This window comes from Meles meles, chromosome 5, assembly GCF_922984935.1.
Source record: "Meles meles chromosome 5, mMelMel3.1 paternal haplotype, whole genome shotgun sequence".
Taxonomy (NCBI): domain Eukaryota; kingdom Metazoa; phylum Chordata; class Mammalia; order Carnivora; family Mustelidae; genus Meles; species Meles meles.
Window position 1 is genome coordinate 119,650,729 of NC_060070.1, and position 16,665 is coordinate 119,667,393.

The window sequence follows — 16,665 nt, forward strand, 5'->3', positions numbered from 1 at the left end:
CTTACTAAGTGTTAAACACTGCAGTCAAGTTCATCTGCATGACCTGAGGTTTATTTTTAATCCCAGATTATAGATGGTGAAACTGAGGCCCAGCTGGGTAAATAAAGGCAGGTCTGGGATCCAGATCCAAGTTCTGTGTGACCCTAAAAGGCTGTGTCTCCCAGTTCTCAAGAGTGTACACAAGGGTTATTATTTTAACGTAATATTTAATTGTATTAAAGCTGGCTGGTGACCATTCAATTTGAGACTTATTAGAGGAAAATGAAAAGCTGACTTGCAGAGTTCAAAAGGATTTGTTTTTACATACAGATTATTGTTTGTGCAGTGAAGATATTGTTTGAGGTTTCATCAGAGAATATATCTTTTGAATTAGCTTTCCTCATTAAAACACACTGTATATTTTTCACTCTATAATTAACTATTTCTACATGTGTGTTTTTGTGTCTCACAATAGTCTTGTGAGACAATGAGCACATCTTGACCCTTACATTTATGGAAGGTGTATATTGGTATTCTATGTAAGTAAATAAAGCAGAGCTGAGAGAGATTAAATGATTTTAGTCATATTAAGTCATTATTTCTCCTGCACTGTTGTTATTCATGCAAGTTTTGTATAATTTTTTTCTTGCTGAATTCTAATATTACCACTAAGCTGAGTTTTAATATCTCCTTGTGTTAGTAGCAGCAAATGAGAATTTCTTAGTTTGTTTTGTCTAATCTTGCTTATATGAAAGCTTTTTTTCTGTGCCTGGATCTTCTGAATATACATGTTTTACTGTTAGCTTGCTATATGCCAAGGTAAATTTCAGAGTCTTTCAACTCTAGAGTGAGGGACTTTTTATGCCCTAGATTTATATCCTGCTGTCTTTCAGAGGGCCTCTCAACCCATAACTATATGAATCACTTCTCCCAAACTCCAGGATACTTCTGGAGACAGTAGGTATTTTGCAGGCTGTCCTCAGCATCTCCCTGCTCTATGAGAGTCCTTCTCTTTCATCTTTCAGTGTACCCATACAAAGAACATAGTCCCCAATTTGCCTTCAGCCCTGCTTTGTTCCAAGGAGTAAATCTGCTAAGATTTTTAGGCTTGTAAGAAACATTTTGAGATTGTAAGCCCTTTAAATCATATCATTTATTCCTATCTAGAGCCTTGGGTTTCACTGTGGGGCTTTTGGTTAAGATTAAATAGGTCTACTTTGTGACCTAGGGCAATTTAGTTAACCTCTCTGTGTTGAAATTTCCTCATTTGTAATATTGGAACACTACTATCTACTTCATACAATTATTGGGATTACATAAAGCATTTGGCACAGTGATATATATATGGAGATTACATTATATATAAGACATATAAATATGTATTACATATACATATATACATGTTATACATACATAGACATATACATACATATATACATTTTCAGTATGTGTATGTTTTATTTTGTTTTTAAAAGACCGAGGCACATCTGGGAAATCAGTGACTAGCTCAGGAGGATAAAATTACATTGTGGAGCTTATATTTTTAAAATGAATCTAGACTAGATTGTATCCTTAAAGTATCTCCTTTAGGTAACTCTTCACATCTTCCCATTTCTCCCAATCCAGAGCCCCTAGCAACTAACATTCTACTCTCTGGTTTTGTGAGATCAGGTTTTTTGGTTCCATATATTAGTGAGATCCTACAGGATTTGTTTTTCTCTATTACTTAGCATAATTCTCTCAAGGTCCATCCCTGTTGTCACATATGGCAAGATTTTATTCTTTTTATCACTGAATTAACATTTCACTGTGTATATATGTACCACATTTTCTTTATCCATTCATCTATCTGTGGACACTTAGGTTGTTTACATAGCTTAGGCGTTGTGAATAATGCTGCACTGAACATGGGGGTACATACATCTTTTTGATCTAGTGTTTTCCTTTTCCTCAAAGAAATACCCAGAAGTGGAATTGTTGGATTATATGGTAGTTCTGTTTTTAATTTTTTGAGGAATCTGCGGACTGTTTTACACAGTGGCTACACCGGTTTACATTTCCACCAATAGTACATGAGTGTTCCCTTTTCTCCACAACCTTGCCAACACTTATTATTTCTTGTCTTTTTGATCATAGACATTCGAACAGGTGAGGTTGTATCTTGCGTGTTTGATTTGCATTTCTGTGCTTGTTTTGTTTCTTTTTCAGTTCTTGTTAGGAGTGTATAGAAACACAACTGATTTCTGTGTGTTGATTTTGTATCCTCCCACTTGACTGAACTCATTAATTCATTCTAACAGGTGTTTGGTGGAGTTGTGGTAATGATTCTTTTCCTTTAAAGAATGTCTGGATTTTTGAACTAAGAAAGTTGTAGAATATAAATTTACAGTGTTTGTGTGGTAATATGAGAGTGGGGCTGGGAGGACACATCTTAAGGAATTTCGGAGTGGATAATTGAATTCTTTATATAAAAATTCAGACTCTTCCTCTAAAATGACGTTTCTTGGACATTAGCTACCAACCCCTGTTACCTAAAAACATGATTAATTTAGCATAGGTGATTGATGGAATAAATTATATCACCACATGCCTGGATTTTCTTTTCTTTTCCCAGAACTGACCAACTGCATTAGTGGTCTGCTCTGCCAAGAACAAAATAAATACACTGAATTTTATGACAGCTAACTGTTTCTCTGGAGCTTTTTTGGCATTTGTTTTACTAGAAAAGGTTGTTCAGTATCATACCAAACTATGCAGTGATACTGGTTTATTTTTACACATTAAATAGTCCTCACAAAAGAGGAAGTATAACCTGTTCTATCAGGAAATCGAGCTTTTTGAAATTAAACCAAACTAATGGAATCTAGTCAAAAGGTAATGTTTTTAGCAAAGGAGGGAAGCAAATAAAATCTCACCCTTGTAACTTTGCTCTAGACTTCTTTTTGAATGGTTTTGAAAGTCCACTAATCTTTTTGATCTAATTTAATTTGTGTATAAACTAGCTCTGTGTTTTGAGAGATTTTAGCATGAAGCAGGATCTATTGGTTATATTATTATGTTATTTTGAGGGAATAATTAAATATAGGAATAAAGATTGAGAGTAGTATAGGACAGTTTTCTAACAGCGGGGGTATTGAGAGAACTGGGAGGGAAGCCTTTAGAAAGGGCATAATTGTCTGTAAACCTGCCTGGGTAATGTGGAGTGGATTGTGTGACATTTTTATTCTCTGATTATAATGAAATCAGTTCCTTTTTCTTGATGTTTGTCTTTCCTAGATTGTCAAAAGAGTGGGGAATAGTGAGGAAACACCAATGATTGGAGACAAAGTTTATGTCCATTACAAAGGGAAGTTGTCAAATGGAAAGAAGTTTGATTCCAGTCATGATAGAAATGAACCATTTGTCTTTAGTCTTGGCAAAGGTAAGGGGGTATTTTTGAGTTGTGTTTTGCTTGGATTTATTGCCATTTATAACATAGAGGAGCTAGTTGATCCTGTCTAGGAGCTAGTGGATTTTTAGGGGGTCCATAATGTCAAAATTGTTTTCTTTTCTTTTTTTTTTTTTTAAGATTTTATTTATTTGACAGACAAGTAGGCAGAGAGGCAGGCAGAGGCAGAGAGAGGAGGAAGCAGGCTCCCTGCTGAGCAGAGAGCCCGATGCAGGGCTCTATCCCAGGACCCTGGGATCATGACCTGAGCCGAAGGCAGAGGCTTTAACCCACTGAGCCACCCAGGCGCCCCTCAAAATTGTTTTTGTTTTCTTAATACTACTAAGATGTTGTTTATCTTTTTGCTGTATTGACGCTTGCACAGACGACACACAAGCTGCAGTGGTAGAGGCGGCCAGGGCCCCGGCACAGGTCTAGGCGCAACACCAAGCTCTGCCAGTAATCATTTATGCCTCGCTGCCCTCATTCACTGTGTAAATAAGGAAAAGAAGGGAAGCCAGTTTCACTTAATGTGCTTGATGAAGTGTAAAAAATACTAATTTTATTAAATCCTAATCCTTGAGTTTCACATTGTTTCGCTGCTTTGTAACAGATAGGATGCACACATTGAGCGCTCCTGCAGACCCAAGTGTAGTGGTAGCTCATGGAGAAGCACTCGTGCACTTGAGTACGGTTTTTCAGAAAGCACCATTTTTATTTGAAAGGGCAAACTGTTGTTATTTAGACTTGATTATTTAGTATTTGGAAGATACTTTCTTAAAAATGAATGAAGTAAGCCTATCGAAAACTATCGAGTTTTCAAATAAAAATTACAGTTTCAGGCAATGTGTATCTGCCACTCTGACCTTCGCAGCTTTCCAAAACTTAAGAGTTCTGATGAGATCAATGGGTTTTAATGAACAAGATTTTAAAAACATTATATAATGAAATGTGCTAACATTTGGAAGATCTGCGTAACTCAGTGAACTAATGTTTTCCCAATACTAGATGTTACAAGATCATGCATGACTAAAAGATCCACTCATTCATTGTGCAAGCTAGACCAGTGGATTTTAATGTAATATGATATGAAAAGTTCATTGATATGCTTTCAAATTCCACACTACAGCTCACCGTTACGAAAAACCACTAGTCCAGCTTTGATGTCATATCAGATGGTTATATTCATAATTATCTTGAAAGGCTATTAAAGTACTCTTACCTTTCCAACTATTTATCTTTTGGGGTTTGGATTTCTTCCGTAGACTTAAACCAGAATTGCAACAGGTGAATGCAAAAGTAGGTATGAGAGGGGCGCCTGGGTGGCTCAGTGGGTTAAAGCCTCTGCCTTCGGCTCAGGTCATGATCCCAGGGTCCTGGGATCGAGCCCCTCATCGGGCTCTCTGCTCAGCAGGGAGCCTGCTTTCCTTCCCCTCTCTCTGCCTGCCTCTCTGCCTACTTGTGATCTCTGTCTGTCAAATAAATAAATAAAATCTTAAAAAAAAAAAAAAGTAGGTACGAGAATCTAGTTGTCTTTTATTAGGTAGACACATTTGACACTTAAAAATTTGTAAAACAATGCCATCCTCACTAATAATTTTTTTAAATATAGTTACTTTTCATAAAAATAACTTGTGTTAACATATAATGAGGTTACTACTATTTTTCAGTGAGTTGGTAAATAATTATTTTCTTTAAATTTTAATGTGGTAAATATCAATAAATAATTTAGAAGTTCCTTCAGGTCCTCAATTTTCAAGATTTAAAGAGGGTCCTGAGGAAAAAATGTTGAGAACCACTATTTTCGGGTCTTAAATGTGATTTATACTAATTATTTTCGAATGCTTTTAAATGCCTTTAGTTAATTTCAGTTGTTTGTTTGTTTTGGGTGGTTTGGTTTTTGTTTGTTTGTTTGTTTGTTTGTTTGTTTTAGTCTTGTAAGGAGAATAGTAGCCCATACATCAAATTGAACTTTATGGACCATGTGGCTTGTTGAAAGTTAATGGCTGAATTACCAATTTTTTTTATTCTTATCTGCTACAGATATAACGGACTTCTAGTTGGTTTCCAGATTGTGAGAGAAAAGGAATCCCCCTGTCTACCACTGTGGCTCTGTGTTGATTATCATCCCTTTCTTCTTCTTTTTTTAAAAGATTTTTTATTTATTTATTTGATAGAGATCACATGTAGGCAGAGAGGCAGGCAGAGAGAGAGGAAGGAAAGCAGGCTCCCTGCTGAGCAGAGAACCCGATGTGGGGCTCGATCCCAGAACCCTGGGATCATGACCTGATCTGAAGGCAGAGGCTTTAACCCACTGAGACACCCAGGTGCCCTTCTTCTGATTGTACCATTTTAGGTGAATTGTTAATTAAGCATGGATCTGGGAAAGGAAATAGCAAACAGGAACTATGGAGTTAAACTCTTTTTTTTTTTTTTTAAAGATTTTATTCATTTATTTGACAGAGAGAGATCATAAGCAGGCAGAGAAGCGGGGTGGTGGGGGGAGAAGCAGGCTCCCTGCCAAGCAGAGAGCCCGATGCGGTGCCCAATACCAGGACTCTGAGATCATGACCCCAGCCAAAGGTGGAGGCTCAACCCACTGAGCCACCCAGGTGCCCCTGGAGTTAAACTCTTTCTGCTCCTCTTATACTCTCCCTTCCCTGGTACTCACAGGCATAGGTCATGGTGACTTCTGCTTTCTGTCCAACTGTATTCTCTCCAGGCTCTGGTGTTTGCTAGGCCACTGCTCCCTTCTCCTTTGGGTCTTTAGTGAGTCAGTGGTCATGTGAGAATGTGAGATTAATCTTGTATTTCAGTATGATACCAGTCAAAATCAAATACACATTCCCTTTCTTGATAAAGCGGATAATGATTGACAGTTAAATTAGAATTTGTCTCTTTTTTTGTTGATTTAGGGATGTGAACTTTCAGGGCCACCAGCATGGCTGTGGTATCAGTGTTTAATCGAAATGACCTTGGAGTAAATGGCCTCATCAGACATCTTAGACATCTTTCTTCCCACTGCCCTGTCCCCCAAATTCTTACTCTACCCTTTGAATTTCCGTCTTGAAGAAGCTGATGGAGTTAAGATAACATACCTTCTCTCAGCAGCTATCTTTGCAAGTAGACTTAAGAATTGCTAAGAAAAAAAAAAAATTGCTAGGAACTTACGCTACTTACTATCTTTTCTACCCACATTTTCTTGATAAACTACCCTATGATGAATGAGTCTTTTATGTTTCCTAGAATTTGGAGCTGAGATAAAATAGGCGACTTCCAGTTAACTTGGTACTTACGGCACGCCTCTCTAGAGACACTGTGGTTTCATGGGGAGAGGAGCATCCACCTGGGTGTTCGGAAGCCAAGGTTCCTGTTGTCACTCTTTCTGTGTTATTTTTTTTTTTTTTAAACAGACTCTTTTTTTTTTTTTAAATTTTATTTAGTATTTTGACAGAGAGAAAGAGATCATAAGTAGGCAGAGAGGCAGGCAGAGGGAGAGGGGGAAGCAGGCTCCCTGCTGAGCAGTGAGCCCGATGCGGGGCTCGATTCCAGGACCCTGAGATCATGACCTGAGCCCAAGGCAGAGGCTTAACCCACTGAACTCAGGCGCCCCTTTCCTGTGTCATTTTAACACAAGTAAGCCACCTAACCTTCCTTCCTCCTCTAAAAAGGAGACCTCTGTGGAAAAGCTTGAAGATTAATCCTGGCTATGATTTCATTCTTGGACCTTCGGCAAAGAGTACAGCGAGGTACTGTGTAAAAAAAACTGTGTGAAAGGCTAAAAACCAAAACAATGGCAGAAACTTTAGAGGTCTCTGTTAGATGATAATTAGAAATATGAGTAAAGAGCAATATACTTCTGGTAAATCTTCTGTAGCAGAATGTGTTCAGTTGACTGTAAAGCAAGAAACATTGGTTAGGCAGTTTATAGTTTTATACCTATATTTATGGTAGTAACTACTTCACCGAAATGAAGAAAAATAACATAAATGGACAGTAGCATAAATACTCTATATTGAGCTCTCTTGATTCCTTAAAATTCACCTTTCCCAAGGGATTAAATAGAAATATTTCAGTGGAAAGTCACACTGATTTGAAGATTCTGTTGTGATTTCAGTATTTAAAATAGAATTATGGGGTGCCTGGGTGGCTTAGTCGTTAAGCGTCTGCCTTTGGCCCAGGTCAACATCCCAGGGTTCTGGGATTGAGGCCCACATCAGGCTCCCTGCTCTGTGGGAAGCCTGCCTCCCCTTCTCCCACGTCCCCTGCTTGTGCTCCCTCTCTCTCTCTCTGAGATTTTCTGTCAAATAAATAAATTAAAAAATAAAAATTAAAAAATATAGAATTATGAGTGCTTATCTATAAAAAAATTGCCATAAAAATACACATACCATATATATGTACATTTATGCATCCACATACATTTGAGCTTTACCCACAGGTTGGGTGTCTATGTGTCCATTGCTCTTCCTGTGCCGTCTTTTAAACTCCGTGCCTCACTTCTTTCATTTGTAAAGTAATGATAATGATAACATATACTGTTATACACTGAAGAGTAAGTAAGACATTGCACACCATTGTTTAGCACATATAAGCACTCACATGTTTGTTACTGTTGTTACAGTGTTAGGATTATTGGCTTCCTAGTGGAATGGCAGAAACTGTGCTACAGCGGTTTGGGTCCTAACTCTATTTGCTATGCCTGCATACAGACTTCGTGAAATAATGCTTAACCATCTTTTTTAGCCCCAGGATGTCCGGAAAGACAAAAACTGAATCAATCTAAGACAACTGATTATTACTACTTCAGAATATGTTACACAAATTAGAATGAAGAGATGGTGGTTTCCCTTACTGGGTTTTCTTTCTTTTCTTTTTTCTTTTTAAGATTTTATTTATTTACTTGACAGAGAAACAGTACAAGCAGGGAGAACGGCAGGAAGAGGGAGAAGCAGGCTCACTGCTGAGCAGAGAGCCCGGCATGGGGCCCAATCCCAGAACCCAGGGATCACGACCTGAGCCAAGGGCGGACGCTTAACTGACTGAGCCATCCAAGCTCTCTGCATATTGGGTTTTCTTAACTAAATCTTACATGTTCTGAATTCCTAGAACTGTGTTCATAACTCATTTTAAAGGAAGTTGAAATAAGGACTCAACATTTTCCAATATACTTCCATGGTAGAAGTTCTGGTTTTTCCCCCTTCCTCCCTAACAGGTATATTATTACTAAAATTGAGAAGGGATCGATTTGGGAAATGAAAGAATTATTTCTTTCAGTTCTTCGAAGTAAATCCAAGCATGCTTAGGCTTTGCCCATCCCCACCTACCCTTATCTAGATCTGGTGATTTCTTAGGAGAGCTGCTTCAGTGAAGTTGTTTTTGATGTTCCTGGTATGTGACAAACATGGTTGGGAATTATGAAGTGAAAACGCCTGTTATTTTCTTCACCAGATCTGAGAAGAGAAACAAAGAAACCAATCATTTTGGATTCTTCACATACCTATACTTCTTTCTCTCTTACTATTGAGATTAAATTATAATGAAGTAATATCAACAGTCTTCCTGTAACATTAATAGTCTTCTCTGCTGTGTGATGACCCATGATCACTAGTAAAACCAACTGTTAATTTCGTCAGTCATTAGTATATTGGAGTAAGAGGGAGAAAGTCTATGTTGAAAGACTAATAGCTAATACTAAAGGGAAATGGGAAGTTGTTTAATGGGTAGAGTTTTAACATTGCAAGATGACAAAGTTGTAGAGACTGGTTGTACAACAATGAATATACTGAACAGTACTGACCTGCACACTTAAAAAGGGTTGTGATAGTAAATTTGTATGTGTATGTGATGAAAATTTTGCATGTATTTTACCACAATTAAAAAAAAATTTTAGAGATTTTATTTATTTATTTGACAGACAGAGATCACAAGTAGGCAGAGAGGCAGGCAGAGAGAGAGGAGGAAGCAGGCTCCCCGCGGAGCAGAGAGCCCGATGTGGGGCTCGATCCAGACCCTGGGATCATGACCCAAGCCGAAGGCTGAGTCTTTAACCCACTGAGCCACCTAGGCACCTCTTAAAAATGTTTTAAATCAATAAAGCAAAATGTTAGAATGTTCTAAAGTGGTCACTAAAGTTTTTATTGTGGATGAAAGTATTCCATGATTAAATTAAAATGTTATATTTTTAAATTTATTATATAATTTTTAATTTTTTCTTTATTTTATAAATCTGTTTATTTAAATTCCAGTATAATTAGCATACAGTGTTACATTAGTATCAGGTTACAGTATAGTGACTCAACAATTCTGTACATTCAGAGCTCATCATGATGAGTGTACTCTTAATTTCCTTCACCTATTTTACCCATAGCCCCAGCCACCTTCCTTCTGGTAACTACCATTTCTCTATATTCAAGATTCTGGTTTTTGTTTGTTTGTTTGTTTATTGTCTGTTTTTTTTCTTTGTTCATTTGTTTTATTTCTTAAATTTCACATATGACTGAAATCATACAGTATTTTTCTTTCTCTGACTGACTTCTTCTTTTTTCTTCTTTAAAGATTTTGTTTATTTATTTATTTGACAGACAGAGATCACAAGTAGGCAGAGAGGCAGGCAGAGAGAAAGAGAGGAGGACACTGGCTCCCTGCAGAGCAGAGAGCCCAATGCGGGGCTCGTTCCCAGGACCCCGAGATTATGAGCTGAGCCGAAGGCAGAGGCGTTAACCCACTGAGCCACCCAGGCGCCCCGTGACTTCTTTCTTTTTTTACAGAGGGGGAGATGGGACAGGGAGAGAGAGAATCTTAAGCCGGGTCCATACCCAGTGCAGAGCCCAACTTCGGGCTTGATCCCACGACCCTGAGATTATGACCTGAGCCAAAATCAAGAGACGGACACTTAGCAGATTGAGCCACCCCAGTGCCCTGCTGACACTTATTTCCCTTAGCATTGTACCGTCTAGATCCATCCATATTGTTGCAAATGGGAAGATTACGTTTTTTTTTTATGACTGAGTAATATTCCATTATGTGTATGTGTATATATCTGTCTTTATCTACATCTTTATCCATTCGTCTATTGGTGGACACTTGGGTTGCTTCCATTAAGATGTGTTAATATGATTTTTAATAGACTTTAGTCTTAGAGCACTCTTAGGTTCATAGTAAAATTGAGCAGAAGTTACAGAGTTCTGATACATGCCCCATGCTCACAAATGCATAGCCTCCCCTCCTATTGTTTTAACAGCATACCCCACCAGAGCAGTACATTACTGAAATTGATGAACCCACATTGAACCTATAAAATTTTGTGGGCCTTTTTTTTTTTTAAGATTTTATTTATTTGACAGAGGGAGAGAGCTCAAGCAGGGGTTGTGGCAGGGAGAGGGAGAAGCAGGCTCCCCACTGAGCAGGTAACCTGATGTGGGGCTTGATCCCAGGACCCCAGTACCATGACCTGAGCCGAAGGCAGACACTTAACCAGCTGAGTCACTCATGTGCCCCAATTTTATGAGTTTTTTTGTTTGTTTGTTTTTGTTTTTAGAGAGGGGAGTGTCGGGGAGGGACAGAGAGAGAGAGAGAGAGAGAGCAAGAATCCAAAGCAGGCTGCACACCCAGCACAGAGCCTGATGAAGCCTGACAAGGGGCTCAGTCTCACAACCTTGAGATCATAACATGAGCCGAAACCAAGAGTCGGACACTTAACTTACTTGAGCCGTCCAGGTGCCCGCAAATTTTGTATTTTAAAATGTATTCTTTGATTACACTTTGCAGAAGGAAGAAAAAAGTACAGTTCATTGCCTACAGTTAGGTATATATAGAAAGCATTTGAACGTAGGGACATTATACATTTGTACATTATACATTTGTTTAAATATGTATTTTTACTTCAGATAGTGTTAGAAATAGGACTCCTGAAATTGATAAATTGTGTTTGAGCTAATGAAATGGAAGTCCAGGTCAAGTGTTAGAACAAATTCCATATTCTTGGTGTATTATACCTATTATTATGATCCTAAAGTTCAAAAGACCCTAAAGATTAAAAATCTTAAAAATGTTTAATTCTGCTTCTAAGAATTCAACCTAAGAAAGTATGGTAGAAGCTTGCTTAACAAACTCCAGACTATGCTCTCCATTCTGTTTGCAAATATGTTGAATGGTACTGCTATTTTCTTACTCTGTGGTATGGTTCTGTACTCTGCTTCAGCCAGTTCAAGTGGGCCTTGTCAATGCCCTCCAGCCACAGACCACTGGGGACACAGGTTATAGAACAAGCTGGGTTTTTTACTCATTGTAGGGAGGGAAAATGCATATGGGAAATTGTGGGGTATTTTAGTAGGAGTGTTCAAAAGGATTTACTATGGAATCTGAGCTTGTATTAGGTGATTTGAGGAAGGGTTTAAGGAAGAGGGTCTTTGCTCTGGATGGGATATTGTTAGGATGTGGGCTGAGTCTTTGGGTATCTTAATAAGTCTTATCTAGGGGGAAGGCTGAATAGACAGAGACTAAAAGCTACACCTGCTGGAGAAGCAGCAGTCACCCCTGTCAGCCAGGAGAGGGGGATGTTTGGTATTTGGTAGGTTGCAAAATGACCTTATTTTTTGTCCAGACAAAATTTTGAAGTGTTTTTGTTTTGTCTCACTTTTTCATGGTCTCGGAGTGACCTTGTCTGATGTTGATGTTTTGTGAGATTGTTTATGTCCAACAGGAAAATAGCATGGCCTAGCTTCCCCCCTGGCCTGCTTCAGACATCATTAAGGCCTAGCTGTCAGTGTCAAGCAGTTTCCAGATGTTAGGGGCTGATTTTTCTTCCTCTTAGTAAGAATCAGTTGAAATCTGTTTATCTCTATTGTGCTTTTTGTAATTATAGACTTTAATTAGATCATATATAAAATACTTTGTGTTTTACATAAAACAATTCATGTAGAGAGAAAGAGGGATTATTTCAATGAAAACTTGAACATTTTTGGAAAGACTTACTAAGATGAATTGCTAAAAGCATTTTTTAAATTGCTATTGAATTAGGGGTGGGTAAAAGGCAAAAAACAAGTAGGCCATTTATACCATATTTTTACCAGAATTTTACTGATTGCTTTACAAGTAACTTCTGGTTCTTAGTCCACTTTAAAGAAACCCACATTATAAATTGAAGTGATATATCATAACTATGTTGTATACAGTAAAGATGATGTGAAACTTTTTATCTAAAGCCTTACCTAAAGACAAGGAGTTGACTTTGTTACAAAGATTAGTGAATTAACATACTTTGATATGTTTTAATTTAAAATAAATGTTCGAGACATGTGTATGTTCTTTTTTTGATTCCTCACTCAAAGCAACATTTTAAATTAACCTACCAACTATAGTTCTGATTTTCAGGTAACAGGCCTTTACTATGGAAAAAAAAAAAGCTACATGAAGATTTAGGTACAGAATTGTTCATTAACATTTAAAATAATAGGGGCGCCTGGGTGGCTCAGTGGGATAAGCCCCTGCCTTCAGCTCAGGTCATGATCCCAGAGTCCTGGGATCAAGCCCCGCATTGGGCTCTCTGCTTAGCGGGGAGCCTGCCTCCCCCACCTCTTTCTCGGCCTGCCTCTCTGCCTACTTGTGATCTCTGTCAAATAAATAAATAAAAACCTTAAAAAAATAAAAATAAAAAAGAAAGAACGTGTTTATTAATGGAAATGATGAAATTATAATCAAAAGGTGAAATAGTATATAGTTATTAAAAGTCATTTTTCAGATACTATCTTTTAATAAGAAAAATGCTTGTACAGTATGAAATGTAAAGAGTAAATCACAAAACCAAATAAACTATGACCAGAATTTTAAGAATGAATATGTAAAAATTTTAAATGCCAATGAAGTGTACATATATAATTTGGAAGAAAATGAACCAGGAAATTGACAGTTTACCCCAAATACTGGGATTTCAGAGGTTTTAAATTTTATTTTCTGTGTTCTTCTGTACTTTCCAGGTATTCTATGATAAGTAGAATACCTTTTTTTAATCAGGGGAAGTACATTTCTTTTTAAAAAGTTTTTATTTAAATTCTAATTAGTTAACTTAGTTAACATACAGTGTAATATTAGTTTCAGGTGTACAATTTAGTGATTCGGTATTTCGATACAATACTTGGTACTTATCACAAGGGGAAATACTATTGGTTGTTTTGTGTGTGTGTGTGTTTTTTTAAGATTTTATTTATTTATTTGACAGAGAGAAAGATCACAAGTAGCGGGGTGGGGGGGGGAATGGATGCCGGCTGCAGGCTCCCTGCTGAGCAGAGAACCTGATGTGGACTTCCATGTGGGGCTCGGTCCCAGGACCCTGAGATTATGACATGAGCCAAAAGCAGATGCTTAACTCAGTGAGCCACCCAGGCGCCCCTGGTTGGGTTTTTTTTTTTTTTTTTTTTTTTTTTTTAAGATTTTATTTATTTATCAGGGCGCCTGGGTGGCTCAGTTATTAAGTGTCTGCCTTCAGCTTGGGTCATGATCCCAGAGTCCCTACATCGGGCTCCCTGCTCAGCAGGAGGCCTGCTTCTCCCTCTCCCACTCCCCCTGCTTGTGTTCCCTATCTCACTGTGTCTCCCTCTGGCAAATAATAAATAAAAAAGATTGTATTTATTATTTGAGAGAGAGAGAGAGATTGAGAAAATGAGTGGGAGGAGGGGCAGAGGGAGACGCAGACTCCCTGTGGAGCAGGGCGCCTGATGCAGGACTCAATCCCAGGACCCTGGGATCATGACCTAAGCCAAAGGCAGACGCTTAACTGACTGAGCCACCCAGGAGTCCAGAAGGAAATACTTTTTGCGGAGGAGAGAGGGGAATACTTTTTAAGAAGAGTCCCTGGATTGGCAGTTTTATGGTTCATGCCCATGTGACTTTTTCCTCAGTGTGTTTCACTCAGTAATGGGAGCTCACTGTAAGAGAAGCTTTATGTTCCCAAATGAGAAAAAAAAGCAAAGGCACGGGCATGATTTTTTTTTTTAGCTTGAGGCTCCTATGGATTTAACTGACAGGCTAATGTTTCTGACTTCTAAGGCCTAGTGTAGACCTTATCTGTGAATTAAACTTTTGCTGATTGCTCAAACCCCCACTCAAAAGCAAAAGCCCCTTGTTTGTAGTCTGTGTTAGTGTTTACTATTTTTTGTTTAAAACAAAAGCAGTATGTGTCTTTCTCTTCCACTAGCCATACTACATTGCATGGTCTTTGGAAGGAAAAAGGGAATCACCACCTTTGTATTAATAGCTATACCTTTGTTCCTTGGTAATTGGCTAAATGTCTTGAACAAATACACAGTAGTAACCCCCACAATATGAAGATATGCTGAAGGAGTATGTCTTAAAGTATGAGAGTTAATTAATAGTGAAAAAAAATGTTCTTGAGAGCCCTCTCTAAAACCTAGCAGCCTTTGAGGAGAATCAATGACAGGAAAGTCAGCCTATGAACGGCAGGCTTTAACATTTTGCCTGATGATTCTGGACTATTTTCACAGTAGAACCATGTATGAGCATATAAATTGATGTAGCCATTTTGGAAGGGCATTTGGGCAATATGTCTATCAAATAAAAAATGCACGTCAACATTGCATTTCTAGGAATTTACCTTCCAGATTTACTTGCACAAGCTAGACAGTCATATATGGACAGATATCCTTATTTAGAATATTGTTGTTAATATGTTTCTCAATACAAGAGTGACTGGAACATTATCCTGCCATTTAGAAAGAGGTAGGTCTATTTGTATTGATGATGGTGCTGTCCTTTTATTATTTATTATTTTTATAAGTAGGCTCTATACCAAGCATAGGCTTGAACTCATAACCCCGAGATCAAGAGTTGCGTGCTCTACCGACTGAGCCAGACTTCCCCAGTATGATTGCTGTTCTTTTTATCTAATAATTCGTACAACTATATGGAAGGCACTATTATTATCTGCCTTTTGCAGATGAGAAACTGAGGCACAGTGGTTAAGTAATTTGCCCATCACTTGTAAGGAGCGGACCTGGTATTGAATCCAGATAGTTTGAGGTTAAAACAGGCTGAACTTTTTTTTTTTTTTTTTTTTATTATTTATTTATTTGACAGAGAGAGAGATCACAAGTAGGCAGAGAGGCAGGCAGAGAGAGAGGAGGAAGCAGGCTCCCTGCGGAGCAGAGAGCCCGATGCGGGGCTCGATCCCAGGACCCTGAGATCATGACCTGAGCCGAAGGCAGCGGCTTAATCCACTGAGCCACCCAGGCGCCCCAACAGGCTGAACTTTTACCCTCTAAAATGTACATTCTCCTTTCTACTCATGGGGAAAGATCAAGATATATATTATTGAGGGGGTGGGGCAGAGAGAATCCCTAGCAGGCTCCACACCCAGCGTGGAGCCCAGCTCAGGGCTCCATCTCACAACTCTGGGATCATGACCTGAGCCAAAACCAAGAGTAGGTTGCCCAACTGACTGAGCCACACAGGTGCCCCAAGATGTTTATTAAATTAAAAGCCAAATTGAATGTATAGTATGCTGTCATTTGTGTCTTAAATCTTTTGAGAAGTGACAGCACACATTGGAAGGATATAAAAGGAATAACAGTGGCTTCTTATAAGGAAAGAATGGATACCCTTTCACTTTATATCTTTCTCTCTTGTGTGTGCTTTAATATAATAGTTGTACGAACTTAGAAATTTTTAACTAAAATAAGTGCTGATCTTTTGAAAGATCGTAGTACTTAAGCTGTAGTCATAAGTCAGAATGTATAATCCATCTCTACTTACCTACGTAAGTATAGAGTGCCCCTTATTCTAATATCCTGTCCCCCACTCTCAGTTCAGGATAATGACTTTCTTCAAAATTTACTTCCACTGGGATTCATTGTTTACCTGAATTTGCTGTCCTTAAGTTTTTGATTGACGTTGTACCTTATTTTCGTATTTTATTCCTTCAGCTCACCTACGTTTTTTATTGTTTCCCAAAGGATTTGAGACTGCTTATTGTAAGATATAATTACAATTATATAAGCCAGGGGCACGTAGGTGGCTCAGCCAGTTAAACGTCTGGCTTTGGCTCAGGTCATGATCTCAGGGACCTGGGATGGAGCCTGCTTCTCCCTCTCCCTCTGCCTTCCACTCTCCTTACTTATGCGCTCACGTGCTCTCTCTCTCTCTCAAATAAAACAAACAAAAAAACCCAATTATATAAGTTAATATAGCTCTACAGTTGAGTAAAATCAACTTCTCTTTCCTGGAAGGGGGGAAGAAATTCTGAG

The 16,665-nt window shown here is 38.3% G+C and overlaps 1 protein-coding gene across 12 annotated transcripts in view; it reads left to right on the forward strand.

Moving 5' to 3' along the window:
- Positions 1 to 16,665, forward strand: part of FKBP5 (FKBP prolyl isomerase 5) — a 116,896-nt gene that overhangs the window by 61,358 nt on the left and 38,873 nt on the right. For all 12 annotated transcript variants that reach the window (XM_046006364.1, XM_046006363.1, XM_046006362.1 and 9 more), the window contains one exon: positions 3,256 to 3,400. In XM_046006364.1, the coding sequence (XP_045862320.1) occupies positions 3,256 to 3,400 (145 nt within the window). The remainder of the gene's footprint in view (positions 1 to 3,255; positions 3,401 to 16,665) is intronic.